The sequence below is a fragment of the Poecile atricapillus genome, chromosome 1 (genome assembly GCF_030490865.1).
Source record: "Poecile atricapillus isolate bPoeAtr1 chromosome 1, bPoeAtr1.hap1, whole genome shotgun sequence".
NCBI classification, from domain to species: domain Eukaryota; kingdom Metazoa; phylum Chordata; class Aves; order Passeriformes; family Paridae; genus Poecile; species Poecile atricapillus.
The window spans coordinates 30,650,251-30,668,406 of NC_081249.1; the positions used below are offsets into that span (position 1 = coordinate 30,650,251).

General features: G+C 43.8%; 1 protein-coding gene across 1 annotated transcript in view; it reads left to right on the top strand.

Annotated features, from left to right (window-relative positions):
- Positions 1-3,137: 3,137 nt before the first annotated feature.
- Positions 3,138-18,156, top strand: part of AFF3 (ALF transcription elongation factor 3) — a 319,688-nt gene continuing 304,669 nt past the window's right edge. Inside the window, exon 1 of the mRNA XM_058829676.1 lies at positions 3,138-3,402. Coding sequence (XP_058685659.1) covers positions 3,350-3,402 — 53 coding nt within the window. The 5' untranslated portion in view covers positions 3,138-3,349. The remainder of the gene's footprint in view (positions 3,403-18,156) is intronic.

An 18,156-nucleotide genomic window follows, 5' to 3' on the forward strand; every position in this document is an offset into this window, starting at 1 on the left:
TTTATGTAAGGGATTTGAATTACATATTGTTCCTAGGCCTTCAGCTCTTCTTACAAAGTCTGCTTGACTGGGCACAGTTGCTTGCTTATTCTTAATGAAGAGTTGTTAACAGAGGAAAGAGCACAATAAAGGGGCAAGTAATGTCTATATGAATCATTAAAAATATATGTATAATGAGCAGGATTAGAAAGCACATGGCATATTTTTATTTATATGATGCCAAGCTTTCATAAAAAGGCAGGTTTTGTTCCCTACAGGAGTTGAAAATATGTTGACAAGTCACACAGCAAGGGATGACAGGGGATTGCTGGTGGCTGCAGGAAAGCTGTGGGTTGCAACAGGCAGTGGGGATGGACTTTCTTCATTCACCATCCTGAAATTCTTTCAAACAGTCCGTGTCAATTTACTGTATGTTATGGTTTCGATCATGGAACCCACTGGAGATAGATGGGACACTTCTAAGTAAGAAAGCAGCAGGTGAGGTTACTGTTCACTGGCTGGAAAGAGGGAAGGATTTGAATGAATAAGATATGCAGCACAGAGGATGCTCCAGCCACAGGGACCAACCACAGTGTTACACTGAGGAGCCAGCAGAGGAGCCCAGCCAGGCACATCACAGAGGATGTAAAATTAGGGGTGGAAGGTTAACCTGTAGGTGAGTGCTCACATACAAGGAGTTTCAAAAATGCTACCAGGGTCAGAGGAAACATCGACCACCTGGCAGATAGCCAAAGCAGTTGGGATTTTGAATTGACATTAATTTCAATGCAATTAGTCTTGATGTTCTCTGTTCTGCATGAGAGGAGAATCACAGCCATGATGGGAAAGAAAAGAACATCACAATAATGGTACACATTCAAGAAATGTAAAAGAAAAATATTTTTTTGGGCTACAACATACTAAAAACATAAAACATACTGCCTTGTCATTATGTATTACTCTTTGAAATGTAATTCACTCAGTGCTGTTCATGCTCTTTGTTTACATTTTCTATTGATCTCAGTTTGGATGATTAATTTAGCCTATGGAATTTTGCTTCCAAGTTGCCACACTTGAGCTACCACTTGTGAGCATTGCAGTCCACCTTGCTCTTTACAGAATGACCTGGGGTAAATTCCAGCACTGGTGTAAAGGGGGTCCCACTTCTAGTGATTTAGTCCATAAAGGCAGCCTAAGCCTGCCTTGCTGTATGAACCATTTCAGAGGTGATTTAAGCACTTCTGCAAATCACTACTTAAGCTGGTTCTCAGGGAAAAGAATCGGGGCAATGCTGTAATGGGGGTTGCACAACCTCCCTTAAAATAAGACGAGTGAGGCAGCACAGGCTGTAGCTTGAAAAGGTCAGCATAAATATGCTGCCCTTCACTCCTTCACACATAAGTAATTGCTGAGAATGTTATCTGCTTTCCAGGCTCAACCTGTCGTGGTTAGCTTTACCCCAGCCGACAGAAAATCTGTTTTGAGGTGGGTTTATATGTCCATTAATACAGTACCAAGCCTGGCATCTGAACTGGCATGACTTTTTTTTTTTTTTTTCACTTTCATCTTCATTTGCTCTGGTTAGGCAGGGGGTGCCACAAGCCTTCCCAACCGGGACACATCTTTCTCCATCCCACTGGGGAAAGTGAGAGGACAGGCGTTACAGGAGCCGGCTCCCGTGTGTCACTCCAGGCTGAAGATGTGCCACATCCAGAGGGTCGGGGGACTTCTGGCAGTAGGAGGCAGCACCACCTTGGCTGTGCAAGGGAACAGAAGCAGCTGTGGAGTGGCTTGGGACTTTCAGACGACTTGCCCAAAGCAGCGTGCAAACTGTAACAGGTTTTCAAACCTTTCCCTTGGAGTGTGCCTATGCTGCAGCCAAAGCTGCGCCGCAGGCTGTGCAAGGTTACCAACCCTAAATTAAATCAAGCTAACTCAGGAACGAATAATATAGTCACAAAACCAGACGAGAAGGCTGCATAAATACTTGAGCCTGAGCACTGCTCTGGTCTGCCAGGGTGTCATGCACGTCAGGGTGCCCTAGCCAGCTGCCAGCTGAGTTGGCTCGGTCTCCAAGAGCAGGGAATCTCCCAGTGTGGGATTGCTCTGCAGATATTCGCGTTGGTGCTGTTGCATGAATAGCCCCCTCTTTTCGTCACGGATTTTGCACATTTCTTCTCCCTGTCTGCGATGACATGGCACTTCTCTGGCAGCTTACTCACTGCTTAGCTGAAAAGCCCAGTATTCTGGAAAGTATTTAATGTGTGTTAACCTCTCTTAATGTGATTCAGCAACTACAAATCAGAAGCGCCTGCCTCCCCTGGCCAGCCAGATATCACAGCTGGTGCCTCCTCACGCAGGCTGGATGGCAGCGCAAGGCGTCTTACTCGCTTTGGGTGGCAAGTGCTGATGATTGGTACTTTTATTTTTAACCAGAGATCACTCGTTTTTAAAGGCTTTGTGCAATCCAGGGACCTTTAATTGGCCGTGCAGGTCTAGGTGGACCTGTACAGACATGAAGACTTGCACAGGTGCAGTTTATTACACATCTAAGGAGGAATTGGTGCGAAAAGGCCTTAACCCAGCCTAACCTCTGGACAGCAGAGACAGCCCCTGGGAGCACCCCGGGCTGCTGGCTCCAGCACAGAGAACCACGGCCACGTCCTCGGCCCCGTCCCACAATAAATGTCACAATTTCTCCCCAGTGTTTCTCTGCCAAACATCATGGTGCTTACCACGCGTGAGGTGCTGGTGAGCCGGGGTGCTGTGGCCCACCCCAGGGTAACTGGCCAGCAGGAGGAGGAGGAGGAGGAAAGGGAAGGGGGGGGGGGAAACCCCCACCCCAAACCCAACTTCGGCGGGCCAAACCCCCCACCGGGGTGCAAGTTCCCAGCAAGTCCCCCTGCCCGCCGGGCTGTGCCGCCCCCCGCGCCGAGCGGGCGCTGCGCGGACGCGGGCGCTGCGTGCGCGGGGCGGGCGCCGCCTCGGCCGCGCTCCCGGCGGCGGGAGGGAGGGAGGGAGGGAGGGAGAGAGAGAGAGAGAGAGAGGGAGGGAGGAGGCGCGGGGGAGCGGGGCGGGAGCGGAGCGCGGCGGCGGCGGCGGCCGAGCCGAGCCCAGCCGAGCCCAGCCGCGCCGCTCGCACACGAGCGGTGGCACCGTGTGCTTTCTTTTGGGGGCACGGTGCTCGCTTCTTTCCTAGGGGGCAGCGGGAGGAAGGTGGCCGTGGGGGTCCGTCCCCTCCCGCGCGTGTGCGGAGAGGGGCCGGCGGCGGCGCCGGGGGTGCTCCGCGCCCTCGCCCTGCCCGCGGTGCAGTTACGATGCGCCCCGGACGCCGTGTGGTTGCAGCGCGGCGGCGCTGACATCGCTCACCATGGACAGCTTCGACTTAGCTCTCCTTCAGGAGTGGGACCTGGACTCTCTATGGTGAGTGGTGCCTCTGCTTCCCCCGGGCGCGGGGACACGGGGGCTGCGGGGGATGTGCGGTAACTGGAGGGGTTCCGATAACTGGGGGATGTGCAGTAATTTGGAGTGGGTGTGCGCTTACCTGGAGAGGTGTAGTAAATTTGGGGTGCAGTAATAGTGGGCGTGCAATAAGGGGGGTGCTTTGGCCCGAGGGTACAATAACTGGGGCAGCGGGTGCATTAGCAGAGGGTGAAGCCCAGAGAGGTGTCTCCTCTGCCACTTGCTTTGCCAGCATTGCTGGTTCGGCAGGGGCAGAGGGACGGGTGCCCCACTCCCCTGACTGCCAGGGTGGATCTGGGAGGTGAGTGTGGTGTTTGGCTGGAGGGGTCAACTGCACTCGTCCCTCCGCTCCCCCGCTCTCACCTCCCTCCCCCGCCCCCCCCAATAATACCTTGTGCTCATCCACCTCTGGTACCTCGGGTTGGACTCATCCCCCTTCCTTCTTGCACGCCCCTTTCACACCCCCCCCTCCCACCCCCCACCTTCGCTCTGCAACTCCCTCCCGGGCCGTCTTTATTGCGCCCCCCCCCATTGCATGCCCTTGACCTCCCCCTGCGCACCCCCGTCCCTGCCCGCCCCGGCGGCGGGTGCGGGGCTGCCAGGGAGGAGGGGAAACAATTTCTAGAAATGTCATTAGCGGCTGGAGGTGGGAAGCGCTGCCCTCCCCCCTGCACCACCCTCCCCAAGCTGCTGCCTCTGCCAAGTCCCGGAGTTTGCTGCGGGAGTCACGCTGCCCCCGGGCGGCCGCCGCTCCCCGCCGCCGACCCCGGGGCGGCGGTCCCCCGTCGGGTCCAGCCGGGGTCCGCGGGGTGGGGAGGAAGCGCTCCGCTCCCCGCCAGAGCCCCCCGGTGTGCGGGGAAGCGCCCCCGGGTCGCGGCGGCACCCGCGGGGCGATGCCGCGATGGGAGCCCGCGGTGGGACGCGCTGCCGGGGCCGCCCCGGTGGGACGCGAGTGCGGTGCCGCGGAGCCCCGGCTGGCAGCCCCGGAGCGGACAGGCCGTGCCTGCCTTCCCCTGCGCGCCGGGCCGGGCCGGGCGGGGTGCGCTCCAACGCGGGTGCGCTCCGCGGAGCAGCGGCGGCACTGCGAGCCCGCCCGCCGCGCCTGGAGCGCGGGGAGCTGAGGTTCCTTCGCCTGGAGTCAGTTACCGGTGTGCGTTTTGTTTTAAACCGTGTTAGGTGATCTATGGCTTCTGTCAGTAGGGTGCGCGTTCGACAGCGCCGGCTTATCTCCTCGGTGCCAGGTGTAGCAAAAGAAGCTGGACCACCGAGTCCCGTTAGTTGAGCCGCTTCTCACAAAAGACCTCGGGATGATGAGAACAGCTTGCGCTGCATAATGTGGGTGCTAATAAATGCATACATTGATAACATGGAGCCCAATAAAACTTTTACATTGCTGTGGGAACTTTAAAGAGCACATATAATACAAAATTAGTTATTATCCCATAAAAGTTTTTAATTATAGTGTTTCTGTCTGTGACACAAGTTAAGGCTATGCCCTCGTTTCAATTATAAATACCAATATTCAGTTTATATCCAAACCATAACATTTATCTCTGGCCTGATTTTAAGTTTACAGTCCATATGCACGGTTTTACAACTAAATTACGTTTTTTTTCTATTAAACAAGAGTGGGAGAAATAATACATTTACACATTTGAATGCTTTTCTCTTTCTCCTTGAATGAGGACAAACTTTGGGCAAATGTCCTTTTTTAGCAAAAGTGGGCTGTCCATTACTCTCTTTTCTGAGCTGGCTATTTGAGTTAATAATAATTTGAAAAACTAACAACATAACTCCTGGGACATTAGGGATCTAGGCTGTGTCTGGCCATTGATTCTTCTCATAACCTTTTTAGCACGCTTTTTGGCTGTTGTGGAGCCACTTTCAAATGCCTGTGGTTGCCATAAGACTTCTGTATGGGTCCAAAAAGACATCAACTGTTTTCCAGCTAAATTACCTGCTTAAAAATATCTGTATTTGCATTACTTGCAATCTTGCGGTTTCATAGCTCTAGTTACTTGTTTTCCTCTATAGCTGTTGCAGTTTAGAAGGTGAGTTCATCAGAAAGGCTCCAAAAAGCACATTAAAAGCCATTGCATAGTGTCAGGCCTGCATTCATTGCTAAACTTTCATCCCTTTGTAGGGATTGAACCCCACAAATGCCCAGAGCAGTGGCTAGTGAGGGGAGCAAGGGCATTGCTGTTGTGTTTCTGAGTCCTTTTGGGGCACCAGGTTTTGCCACCAGCTTTAGCTTGGAGCATCAGATCATGGGCTGAAAGCTTATCATGAAGCAGCTGTTGACAAGTGGTTTGGAATAGTCAGTTTTGAAAAGTCATACAAACAGTAATATATAAAAGCTTACTTTGGTTTGGTGAAAGCTTCCAAAGTCTGTTGTGAAGGTCAGTGGTGCCTTGGGGCCCTGGGTCATTCTCCCATTTGCAGGCAGGGGTGGCTGTTGCGTGCTGCCCTCCTGCCTGCTCACCAAGGGGCAAGTTATGGACATTCTCAAGAAACCTGGTGTGAATTCTGTACTAAACTAACCAAAACAAAGCTGGTATGGTAATGTTCAGCTATGAAGACTTATGAGAATGTCTTCAAAGTTGCGCAGTTGTTGCCAAAAAGGGAAATAAAATACACCACATAGATAGGATGTACTTCATGGCAAAGAGCAACACTTAATGAGACTTAATTTTCTCTGCAGCAAGAATGAATGTTGTCCTTTATTCTTTTGAATGTAGCCATAATGGCAATTTGCGCACTTAATTTATGACTGAAAATCCACTTTTTGAAGTATTTGGTGAACATTTTGCTTAGAAGTGCAGTAATTAAATATTAATGTGCTGTTCTAAAGTGGTTTTATTTTTTTTTATTTGAGATGTTCTTGGAAAATCAAAAGGAGTTTCCAAATGAACAGGGGCATGCTAATCAATTCTCATTGATTTTTGCTATTATACTATTAATGAATTTTCTTTCCAATTAATACATGCTATGTCTTTTGCTTTGCTGTAACACAGAAAATGTAATGATATATCATGTTGTGATTATAAGACAGTATTTAGCTAGTAAACTGCAATGGTAAAATATTGTGAGCTATTTTCTACTAAACAGTAGTTTTCCCAGGTTGTATGGATGCCAATAACACTTCTGCTTTCCAGAAAACTACTATAATTCAAATAGTGAAAGCTGAGCACAAACTCAAATAGGAATTTTAAGAAAACATACCAATCTGTGGTGTAAACAAAACTTGTGCCCATTTGGTAAGCTTTTTCTGGAACATTTTAGGGTGTTCAGCCCAGCTTAACTCAAGGTGTTTTTACTGCTGACCAGCAGAGTTATCCTGAACACAGGGCACTGATGACTTCAAACTGCAGCTCTGTCTCCTGTTTTTCTTTCTCCATGTGTAGTTTTACTTGTCCAGACTCAAGGATGTGGATTCTCTAGTACATTACAGGTTTGCATTTGTTTACACTGGACAAAAAGAGATGGAAAATCTCACTTGGAGGTGTTTTATATGCCTGTTGTACATCAGTAAACATACTATAAATGATGGAAAGCAGCAAATGAGCAGACCAAAGGACCTAATCAGAGTGCCTGGACAAGTTCTGAATTACAGGCATTTGTTTTGTTATTTGTTTTATTTAACAAAGGAAGATCAAAATGCAGCCAGGTCCTTAACTCCGTGCTTAGCTTTGGGCACAGCAACAGCCCCAGTGAAGACCAGCTAGTAAAGGTTCTCCTCACGTGCTGATGTAAGGTACATGCATAGGCAGAGTCGTTCCCCATTCATTAAAAGCAATTAGCAGATTTATTAAAGCACTGACTCTGTTGTACCAAACAAGAAAATAGTTTTGAATGTAAGATGTTTGTTAGCCACAAACAAAACAGTGTTTGTTTAGGTAAAAGAAGCTAAGTATGTAATTGGTTTATTTGGTAGTTACCTGATACTTCTGCGCGTTTTTAGTTAACATCAGTTTGGTAGGGGTGGGATATTCCTGTAAAAAATGTATAGCTGTATAGCTTCCAAGCTAAGATCAATATCAAATGCCACAGTATAAGATGGCCCAGTGTGTTTTACAGACCTTGTACTGAATTATTAGTTCATTTGCTATCTTTGGGTCTGTTCCTGCTCCATTTGAAGTCAATGAGAGTTTTGTTTGGAAGTTGCTATTAACAAAAAGTGGTCAGACATCCAGCAGTCTTATAAATGAACCTTTTGTAACTTCTTGATTCCAGGTTGCCTGGCTTTTAGTCTCTACATTTTATATTTGTGTAAGACAAGATTTTTTTCTTATGTTCCTTGGTGCTGACTTGAGACAGTTTTAGAAAGCTAATTCTACACATCTTCAGTCGAAGTAGATCACAATGTTTATTTTCAGATAACATTAAGCAGCTACTTTGGGGTGAGAGGGGTCACTCTCTCAGTATGGTAACAGGTTGGATCAGCTTGACCTTTCCACAGAAAATGCTCAGCAATAGTAACTCCCTCTCACAAAAAAAAAAAAAAAAAAAAGAAAAATAAGTAAAAAAAAAAAAAAATTAAGTTAGTGTCTTCTTTTATCTCACATCTCCTTTACAGCTCTATTCCAGCCTGTGTCTTGGACTTTGCTAATTTTTTTTTTCTTTTTAGCTCTTGCCCCTTTTCAACCAATAATGTTTGAAATCATCTTTGTCTCTTTATTTCTCTCTGTGTGGTGTTTCCTATTCTCCCTTCCTCCCAGTGTCAACTCACAGTTACCACCTGTCTCTCATTGAGATCTCATCTAAAAATTTGCTCTTTCTGCGATGATTATAAGTTGCAAGCAAACAATAGACAAGTAATAACTATAGATTGTTCCCTTCTCCTGCTTTCACAGCATGTTCTCTCTTCCTTGATGCCTGTTTTTTAGGCTGGAAGCCCTTTGGGTCAGGAACTGCTTTCATTGGTTGAGCTTTTTTTTCTTACAGCACTGAACAAATTGTATGCGTTAAAACATTATAAATAATAATAAGAGCAAGCTTTTCATGGTCAAAATACTTTATAAACATCAGCTGAATAATAATATTTTAAAAACATGTCTGCTGTGCCGTGTGAGTGCTCATTTGCTGGATGTAATATACCACATCCTCCTCATTTGAGTCTCCACTGAGTCCAGAGGCTTTGCCAGTTTACATCAGATGAGAATCTGGACTATTATCTCTAATTCACAGTACTTAGTACTTTTTTTTTTTTAAAAAAGAAAAAGTAGGTTTTTAAGCTTGTGATTTGTTTTTGCCTAATAAGTAAAATTCTGTTACAACAGTAGGACAATGGATGTGCTTTCATCTGTCTCCCTGAGGACTGTTTGAGTACCCATGCCTGATTGTGTGTTGCAAGAGATGAACAACCCTTTGGGCTTGCATTCTGACTCTCAGACCTGTAGATTTGTCATCCTCTGGGATGTATTCATCAAAAGTTGAAGTAAAACCCTTACTAGGTTGTTGGAGAAGGGTTCAAAAGAGGTCATGAGATGCATGCAACATTTCCTATTCTTTGTGAATATTCTAAGGAAAATAACGGGTTTCTTAAAACAAGTGGACAATTATTAATGGGCCATTATAAAAACAGCATACCAAAAAATACTGGCTGTGGGAGCATCTTGTCATCCATATATTAGCAATAATTTTCATACTCAACTCCATGACACTGTCATTAAAGGAAGCAACTGTTTAATTACAGGGGTTTCTAACTTCATATAACAAATTAATCCATTAACTTCATATTTATGACTAGGAAACGACAAAACATGAATAAAAAGAGAGATGCTTTATAGTCTGGTTATAATTTTTTTAACAGTAGGAGTAATACAGTAAAATCTATAGAAATGAAGAAAATCTGACATCACGTACAGGTAAAAATCAGGGAGGTTAAATTCTGTATAACATGTTGTCTCATCTGACAGACTGATCAGGTTCTAACTGTGAAGTCGCCATGTCACAAAATGAGATTTCCAAAAGGATGATATTTTCTAGGAAATCCATGGAAGCTTCCTTTGTATATGGCTGGTTAGCTGCAAGGGTAATTCCAGGGAAAACCTACAAGTTCTTTGGGAAAAGCTGGAAGTAGGAAAAGGAAAAGCTGTAATCAAACTTTCTTGGTTTTGAACAGAACTAGCTCTTTGTAAACCCTGCCCTGCTGGGGAGTGGGAATTCCCGTCTTGGTGCTGCTGCTGGGCACTGGATTTGCTCTCTGACTGCTCCCAGGGAGCCCACTGGTCCCTGCTATGGTCAACTACGTTGGATTCACATAATTCTCATTAGGGCTACTCTTCTGTCTCTTGAAATCAGTATTAAGACACTGGTTATACTTGCTGGTTGTGCCTCAAGCCCCAGGAGAGCAAATAATGGATACTTATGGTTGAATACTCAGGTAATACTCTACATAATTTCTGAATAATTTGTGGGTAACTACAAATTTATACTTAGGAGAAAGAATGAATGAACTGTAGTGACAGTTAAATGAACATAATGACAATTATTATTAATATTCTGTGCTAAACGTTTTCTGTATCTTTTCAAAGGTAAAAATGCATAACTTGTGTTCTTCTCTTACAGCTTGATAGCTCAACTTTTCCTAGTACCTTAAGCAAACAAAAAGTAGTGTTAGTGACTTGAGGGGACTGCATTTTATCCTCTTAGGAAGATTTAAACCTGAATGTATGTACCAAGGACCTGGATACAAATGTATCTTGGGAAATATGACAGTAGGAATGCAATTTAAGCTTAGCCTCAGAGACCCTTTATGTATTTCTTAAAAAATAAATTAGTTCCAATGCAGCAGTGGTGGTCTCAGCAGGCAGGAAACACTTAAAATTATGCAGAAGGGACCAGAAATCTTTGCTAAGAAGCTTTTTGTTGCTATGTTTTGTTTCTCAATAAAGATGATCCACAACTGTAAGTACTTAAAACTAAAATCAAGAGGGTTGTATCTGACAAAGCTGCACAACTTCTTAATGTAACCCAGTCCTTCTGTGTGGTTGTTTGCACATGTTTTGGACCAGAGAAAGAGTCCTTTGTGGCTCAGCCTGGTTTGACTACATGGCAGGAGTGTACAAGTAGAGGATGAAGGTGGTGTCTTCTTACACTGATGTATGTTTTGATTGCTTTGAGCTGTGATCACTTCTTACTGCACATATTACTTTTGAAATCTGTTGTGGAGAAACTCATGACTTCCCTGGCTCATGCATTGCCATGATGGTGCAGCCTAGATGCCAGGTATTATGATGACGTATGGTGGTAAGAAAAATGCAAATATGACAGACAGATGGATCAGAAGGAAAAAAGGTTTGGTGAAGTATCCATTTGCAGAGTTCAGATTCAAAAGCTATCCCAGCAATGGTCTTTCCAACCATGCATCTCACTGTTTCTATCCTTGCCTTCTTTGTTTTGGTCACTGTGAAGGTTTTGGGGAGCCTGTTCTCATGCATTGGTGTTGGCAGATGTCCGAAACCTCATCTGGGGGGATGTTAGCTTTTTTTTTCTGATGATGCCAAATGGTGTCTACATCCTAGTGATGCACCAAGAGAAAATTGATTCCTTCTGTCATTGACCACTGGTGACCCAGAAGGGTTCATCTCTCAGGTCTGTCAATTTTTCGAGAGAATGATGTAGCTTTAATGTTTTTGTGCTCCTTTGCTTTAGAACAGCAAGTGCTGTAGGTGCTTGTACCTTAGCTTAGAAAAAATTAACAGACTGAGTTGACAGAGACTCTGGAGAAGATAATTACATTGATATGCATGTGAAGACACTTTTTAGTATTTTTTGTTTCTGACATAGGGAGGGAACTTGTCATGTCATCAACTGTTTTTAAAGGACAAAGTAACAATAAAAGCTAAGAATGCATTTCTTCATTTGTGTTTGGCAAAGAGAGTGTAACATTTTCTCCAGGATGATGACCTTGAATTAAATAAATGTCACCAGTGTAAAGAGTAAATTAATGTCACAATGTGCTTTATTTGTGGTTAGGCCTGAAGAGTGTCAGGAATTTCTTAATACAAAAGGTGTCTGTGTGCTAGTCCATTTACCAAGGCTTCCTACAAGAAGACCACCATGATCCTGACTGCTCTGAATTTATGTCACCACATTGCCTTTCATGTTTGTGTGCACCAGCATGTTTGCAGCTTGTGGAGCTCAGCCTTTCAAAGCATATCACAGAATCACAGAATGGCTTGTGTTGGGAGGGACTTAAAGATCACTTAATGCCAACCCCCCTGCCTTGGACAGGGACAGCTTCCACTAGACCAGTTTGCTCAGAGCCCCATCCAGCCTGGCCTTGAACACTTCCAGACAAGGCATCCACAGCTTCTTTGGGCAACCATTTCCAGTGTCTCAGCAGTGTCTTTATCCTCACAGTAAAGAATTTCTTCCTAGTATCTAATCTAAACCTACCCTCTTTCAGTTTGAAGCTGTTCCTCCTTGTCCTATCACTAGATGCCCTTGTAATAAGACTCTCCCCAGCTTTCCTCTCAGGCCCCTTTAGGTCCTGGAAGGTGCTAAAAAGTCTTCCCTGAGACTTCTTGTTTCCTTTTTCTAAGGAGTGAATCCCATTCAGAACCTGGTCACTCTCTAACATAAAACAGGCAAGGATTTTAGTTTGGTTTCGTTGTGGTTTTTGGTAACTGCCACTGGCTATGAAAATCTGTTCCAAACCGATAGCAGTGGTAGCAAAAATGTAGGCATTACCAAAATCTGTGGTAATGTATACCTGTTAATGTATCCCTGGCCATTTAATACAGATTCTTCTGCAACATCTGAGGTGAAATGGTGTTGAGATAAACCCCAACAAAGGAAAGCACAGATAAATGCTTTTGCTGCTGGAGCTGAACCGACTTTTGTAGATCCAAGCAAACTATCTCTTTATGGCGCTCTTCAAGGCTTCACACTTCACAAGACCTTGCCAACTTGGGTGCATGGCTGCGTGAACATGATTACATAGCAAGTGGTATAAATGCAACCCTTTTTTTTGTTGTTGTTCTTAGAAGTATATAAGTAGCAGTATCTTGAACTAATTACAGCTGATGTAAAGCACATTTAAGGAAACCCATTAGCAAAGAATTAGAACTAGAGCAGATTAGCTATTCTTTAATGGCCTTGACTGTAGATCTTTTGATGCCTTGGTAGCTTTTCTAACACTCATTGCTCATCTGTCTTTATTCAATGACTGAGAAGCTTCTTTCAAGTCAGTCTGATTCTAATGTGAAAAATTTGCTGGTTTTTGCTGAAAAAATTATTACCTGGAAACGTAAATTCTGTGGAGTTCTATGCTGGTTTTGTTGAAATTTAAAGCATTTTTCTGCTCGATGTGTCTGTATAATAGAATGAGCAATCCCTAATATGCTACCTCGGAGTTATTAATTATTTACTTTCCTGAAATGCAGATCATAGACAATTTTACATGACTTCCCTTCATACAGACTTTCTTGTCTCTCTCTTTATTTTTGTATGCTTTGCAAATGCCTATAAATTCCTTTTCACTGAAAGGGGAAATAAGTAATTTAGATGATTGCAGCTGTTTCATAATTAATTAATTTCAGTTTAAAATAATCAAGTAGTGTCCATCCATTGTTCTGTGTGCTTTTCTGAGGCATTAAGATTCACAATGTCAAAATAAGTTCCAGATGGAAGTGCGTACTTTATAATCAGAGAAAAAATATCTGGTTTTGTCAAAAACCTGAAGAGTTCTGCCCTGATTTAAATAGAAAGTATTATGCTTACGCACATTTTTCAGGTTTTGAGCCATTGCTTTAGGAATTAATTAAAAGTCCCAATTTGAAAAGTTTTATAGGGTAATAACTTATAAACAGAGCTATAGTGTAAGAGCAGTAGTGATGTATGACTATAGATTAATTTGTTTCCTCAAGTACTTCTGGCGTCTGTTAAAATGTAACAAGTAACAAGGCTTAGCACATTTCCCCCTTTTTGGCACTCTTCTGTGATAAAGAGAAATATTAGCAATGATAGATCATCTCTTTGCTAATAATCAATAAATAACACATTCTCTTGATAAAAAATTAATGGTAAAATGAAATAAAAAATTTTGAGCAGAAGGAAGAATAGTTGAAATGGTGTGCTGAGAACGTCAGTATATTCTTATACTTTAATGAATGCTAGGGTTAATGGAAGGACTTTCAATGTGGCAGTTTGCAATAAGAATAAAAAATCTTTTTTGAACATGAAAGACTCTTAAGCAAGAGGTTTACATTATGTAAATGTTAGTGTTATTGGCAATAGCCCATTATAAAGGAAAACTTCATATTCAGAAAAGCATTTGCAAATAATGGGATAGATGCAGCAATCTCTAGTCCTCACTTGGACAACTTTCTCTTTGAAGTCAATGGAAGTTTTGCCTGAATTAGGTGGAAGGAATTAGCCCATTCGTTATTATCTGAATTACATCAAGAGCTGACTGCTAAACAATAAAATCATGATTCATAACGTAACGGCTTCACTTAATTCTTTTGTAGTCTTAATATATCTCATTATATGGTACTTCTGTTCTTTCCTCTCTGTGCAGTATTCAAATTAATAACAACCACCTTTACATAACTGATGGTTCGACATGTTTTGCTGCCTTAGCAAGATCAAAGGATTTTATATACCCTTTTTGGATAGATATCAAGAGTGGGGTGATCAATCTCTTCAGTAACCATTAAGCACATTGTAAATATCTCAAGGTACCCAATTAGACACAAGTGGTTTGCCAGATGCTGAGAGCATCACCAGTTGTCAGAAGATCCCCAAATCTGTGGGACAGTCCAGAATTTATTAGGGATTAGTGGTGGTTCGAGTTGTCACTCCACTGATTTGTGGTCATTCAGCTGTGCCCTGCCATAAGCAGCCTGCATGATATGTGGAGATAAGGTTCAAGTGACAGATACTTTGTCTTGCCCCCCAGGCACCTTTGGGTGGGAAGGAGGCAGGGATGGGTGGACACTGGTGTTTCAGTTCCTCTCTCGTGACCAGAGAGGAATGTGAGTTATAGTAAGTGAAATAGCAAAACTAGAAGGGCATAAGAGAAGCAGACTGAAGAGAACAGCCTAAGAAAAGGGACCCCCAAAAAGGCTTTATTACAAAGCTAGAGTTAACCCATTAACCCCTCACCAGGAAGCCATCTGCAGCCTTCAGGGTTTAAGAATTCTTTTTATCTAGAGATGTAATCGACACAAGATGTGTAACAGCTGCAAGCTGTCAGGTTTGTCAAAGTAACTAGAAAAATTTGTTCTATGACACACACAGAGCAAAGTAATGCATAGCTAAAAAAAGGAAAGGAATAAATTATCATAAGGGTTAAAAAGAGGAAGAAAAATAGTCAAATAATGAAAGTTGCTGGTAATTCTGGAGCTTTGATGATTTGAAATTAAACTACAGCGAAGGTTTCCAAGAGTCAACATCCTAACTATTTACCTAACTATTAGTCAACATCCTAACTATTTTTATTTTTAATAGAAAAAACAGTGAAACTCCTCATGTTCCCATTATAACCATGCTTCACTGAGGGGCTGGAATGGTCAGTGTTCTGCACTGACTCCAGAATAGGGTGGCTGTTGCATTATTTTACCCTTCTGCCTGTTGGCTGTTGTTGTTCAGGTGCATTACCATTGCACTTTGCATCTGCAGAGAGACCCAGATTTGCTGTAATAAGAGCTGCTGAGGCTTGGGACAAAAAGCCAGTTGCAGTACCAAAAACTCTGTAGACAAACTGAAAAACAGAGGAAAATTCTGGATAAAAGGCAAAACTGGTCAGGAGGAAAAGACTGGAGTATTTTAATAATCCGAATAAACAGCAGTTGCAGAAAACCGCCAGCCTGACAGTGCTGCCAAATCCGTGAGTGTGAGCATGATGGGAAAACAGAACTTTCTTTTTAAGAAGCTCAAAAGGAACAATGCAATGATTTTGGGCATGTTTATGAGGACTCCTCCCAAGAATGAGTGACAGCACAGGGATACCCTGAGGGGATTAGTTGGAAACTTGGAAAGCTTTAATGGGTCAAGAGAAGACTAGAAAGCCTTATTGTAATAACTTTTGGTAATGACTTTTCATAATGATGGCGACAGGCCACAAAGGGCTTTCATGGTGAGGAAAGTGGGAACCAGTGAAGAGCTGTGAAGAAATAGGGCTCATAGTCAAAGCGCCCTGACTGGAAAATGCTGTTTGCTGTGGCATCTCAGCTGGAGCTGGCTCTCATCTGTGAAATCCAAGGCATTTGGATATGCAATATAAGGCATGTGCAAACTAAGGCATTTATATTAGCAGAAAAATGCCCGTGCCCAAAGAAGTCAGTAGATGGGTCTCAGTAACACATTACAGTTTACGGCTCCCATCATCCCAGTGTGTTAGATTCTGATACTGAAATGCTGATAACTGTTGGGTCTTCTGTAAGGTACTTCAGCACCTCATCAGACTACATGTGGCACCACTGGGAACTAATTAAATATACCTACTACTGTACTGCTATGGAGTACTGCTATAGTACTCCTGCTTTGGATCAGACTGAGTCTTGGAACACTGACCTGGATGCCAGTCAGATATACCTGATTCCCCCTTTCCAGAATTACTTGGAAATGTACCTCTTACTGAGAGCCTTAAAGAAAACGGAATTCTGATTTTTTTAACAAATACGTAGCTCGAGTGTTTTCCTTTGTTCAACTCACATTCATGTGCCAAAACAACTAATAAAATTTCAGACTTGCTTATATGGTAATTTTGTTGGTGGAAGAAAGTCATCTATTAAATCTGAAGCCATCACAACTCATTAGGTGCTAATGTATCTGCTGTGTGGTAGAGCAGCAGGCCAGCTCTGTTGAAACGCTGCTAGTTCGCCCTCATCCGCTCACATTTGTCTCTGGAGAATTGGGAAGTACAAACAAGTTTTCCAACAATACGCGCTAAGGGTATGCTAAAGTAGCTGCGTTTACTTTATCCCAGAAGTCTGTCTCTGTCTGCAGACAAGCAGAGAACCAAAGCGAATGCAGAAGTTTGGGAATGGTTCCTGTATTTCCTCCTAGGAAGTCTCAGGAGAATAGGAGATTGTGTGTGCTCACAGATGTCCTGGGTACGTGCAGTAAATCCAACATTTTCTGAACATGCTGCCGGCCTTGCTGCACCTGGTAATAAACCCTGGCAATAAATCAGGTGATCTGCACATGCATAATAAATCCGATGCACCTGAATGCCGGCATACAGGATGGACATGCTGTGCACAAACTGGCTCTTTTCCAGGTCTTCTGGATGTCAGGTTTCCACTGTGACGGGCTTGCCTGGGAGTTCTGGCAAAAATGCTGACATTCTCTTTTTATATCAGCGTTTCCAGGGCACGTCCAGGGGGAGGGGGACATATGGGGGGTACTAAAGCTTGAGCATCATTTTTCAGTGTGCCTGTACTCATTCAAGCCATGATACAAGCCTGGAAATATAAACAACCTCATACCTGTAAAGATACTCTTTCTGTCAACTTAGGCATTTTTTGAAAATAATACCCCAATTTCTTCCAAGTTCAAATCTATTTTCCAACTCCTTTACATTAAGATTTTGTATGTATCAGATGAATGCTCTTACAGCATCAAGGCATCAGCATCCTGAATACCCTCTCAGTATTCATCAATATATTTATTTTTGTAGGAGAATTTTAGTTTAAGAACTGTTATACTGTTAAGTGTGTGAGGGCCTTCCTGAGGGCCATGGATATCAGAGCATCTCAGGCAGGGAGAGATTTGAGCCTGTAGTTGTACACTGTGATTCTGCCACCTCAGAGGATGTTCAAAAGTGGTAAACTTCAAGCCACAGATGGGTCATGGGTTGCTCCCTGCCCTGTAGGCCAACTGACTTGGCACAAAATACCTTCACATGCTGGAAAACCGTAGAATTATAGAGTCACAGAGTGGTTTGGGTCAGAAGTGACTTCAAAGATCACCTAGTTCCAACGCTCCTGCCAGGGCAGGGATGCTGTTCACAAGACCAGGTTGTTCAGGGCCCCATCCAACCAGGCCTTGAGTGCTTGCAGGGATGGAGCATCCACAGCTTCTCTGGGCAACCTGTTGCAGTGCTTCACTGCCCTCTGGCTAAAGAATTTTTTCCTAGCATCTAATTTAAACCCATCTTCTTTCAGTTTAAAAACATTGTCCCTTGTCCTGTCACTGTCTGCCTGTTTGAAAAGTCCCTCTCCTCCTTTTTATAAGCCCCTTTTCAGTACTGGAAGGCCATGGTGAGGTCTCCCTGGAGCCTTCTCTTCTCTATGGTAAACAACCCCAGCTCTCTTAACTTGTCTTCTTAGGAGAGGATCTCTGATCATCTCTGTGGCTTTCCTTTAGGCCTTCTCTAAGAGGTTCATGTCCTGTGTGGAGGACTCCAGAGCTCCAGAGCATGCAGTATTCTGGGTGGGGTCTTCTGCTTGGTTATATGACAGCAGAGTAGAGGTGGAGGATTACCTCCCCTGACCTGCTGGCCACTCATCTTTTGATGCAGCTGAGGATGCTGTTGGCCTTCTGGGCTTTGAGTACACACCACTGTCTGATGTTCAGCATTTCATCCACCAGAGCCCCCCAAGTCCTCTGCAGGGCTGCTCTCAATGACTTACTTTCCCAATCTACTCATACCTGGAATTGCCCTAACCCAGGTGCAGCACCTTGCACTTGGATTTGTTGACACATCACATCATGAGGTTCTGGTGTGTCCGCTTCTCAAGCTTGCCCAGGTTCCTCTAC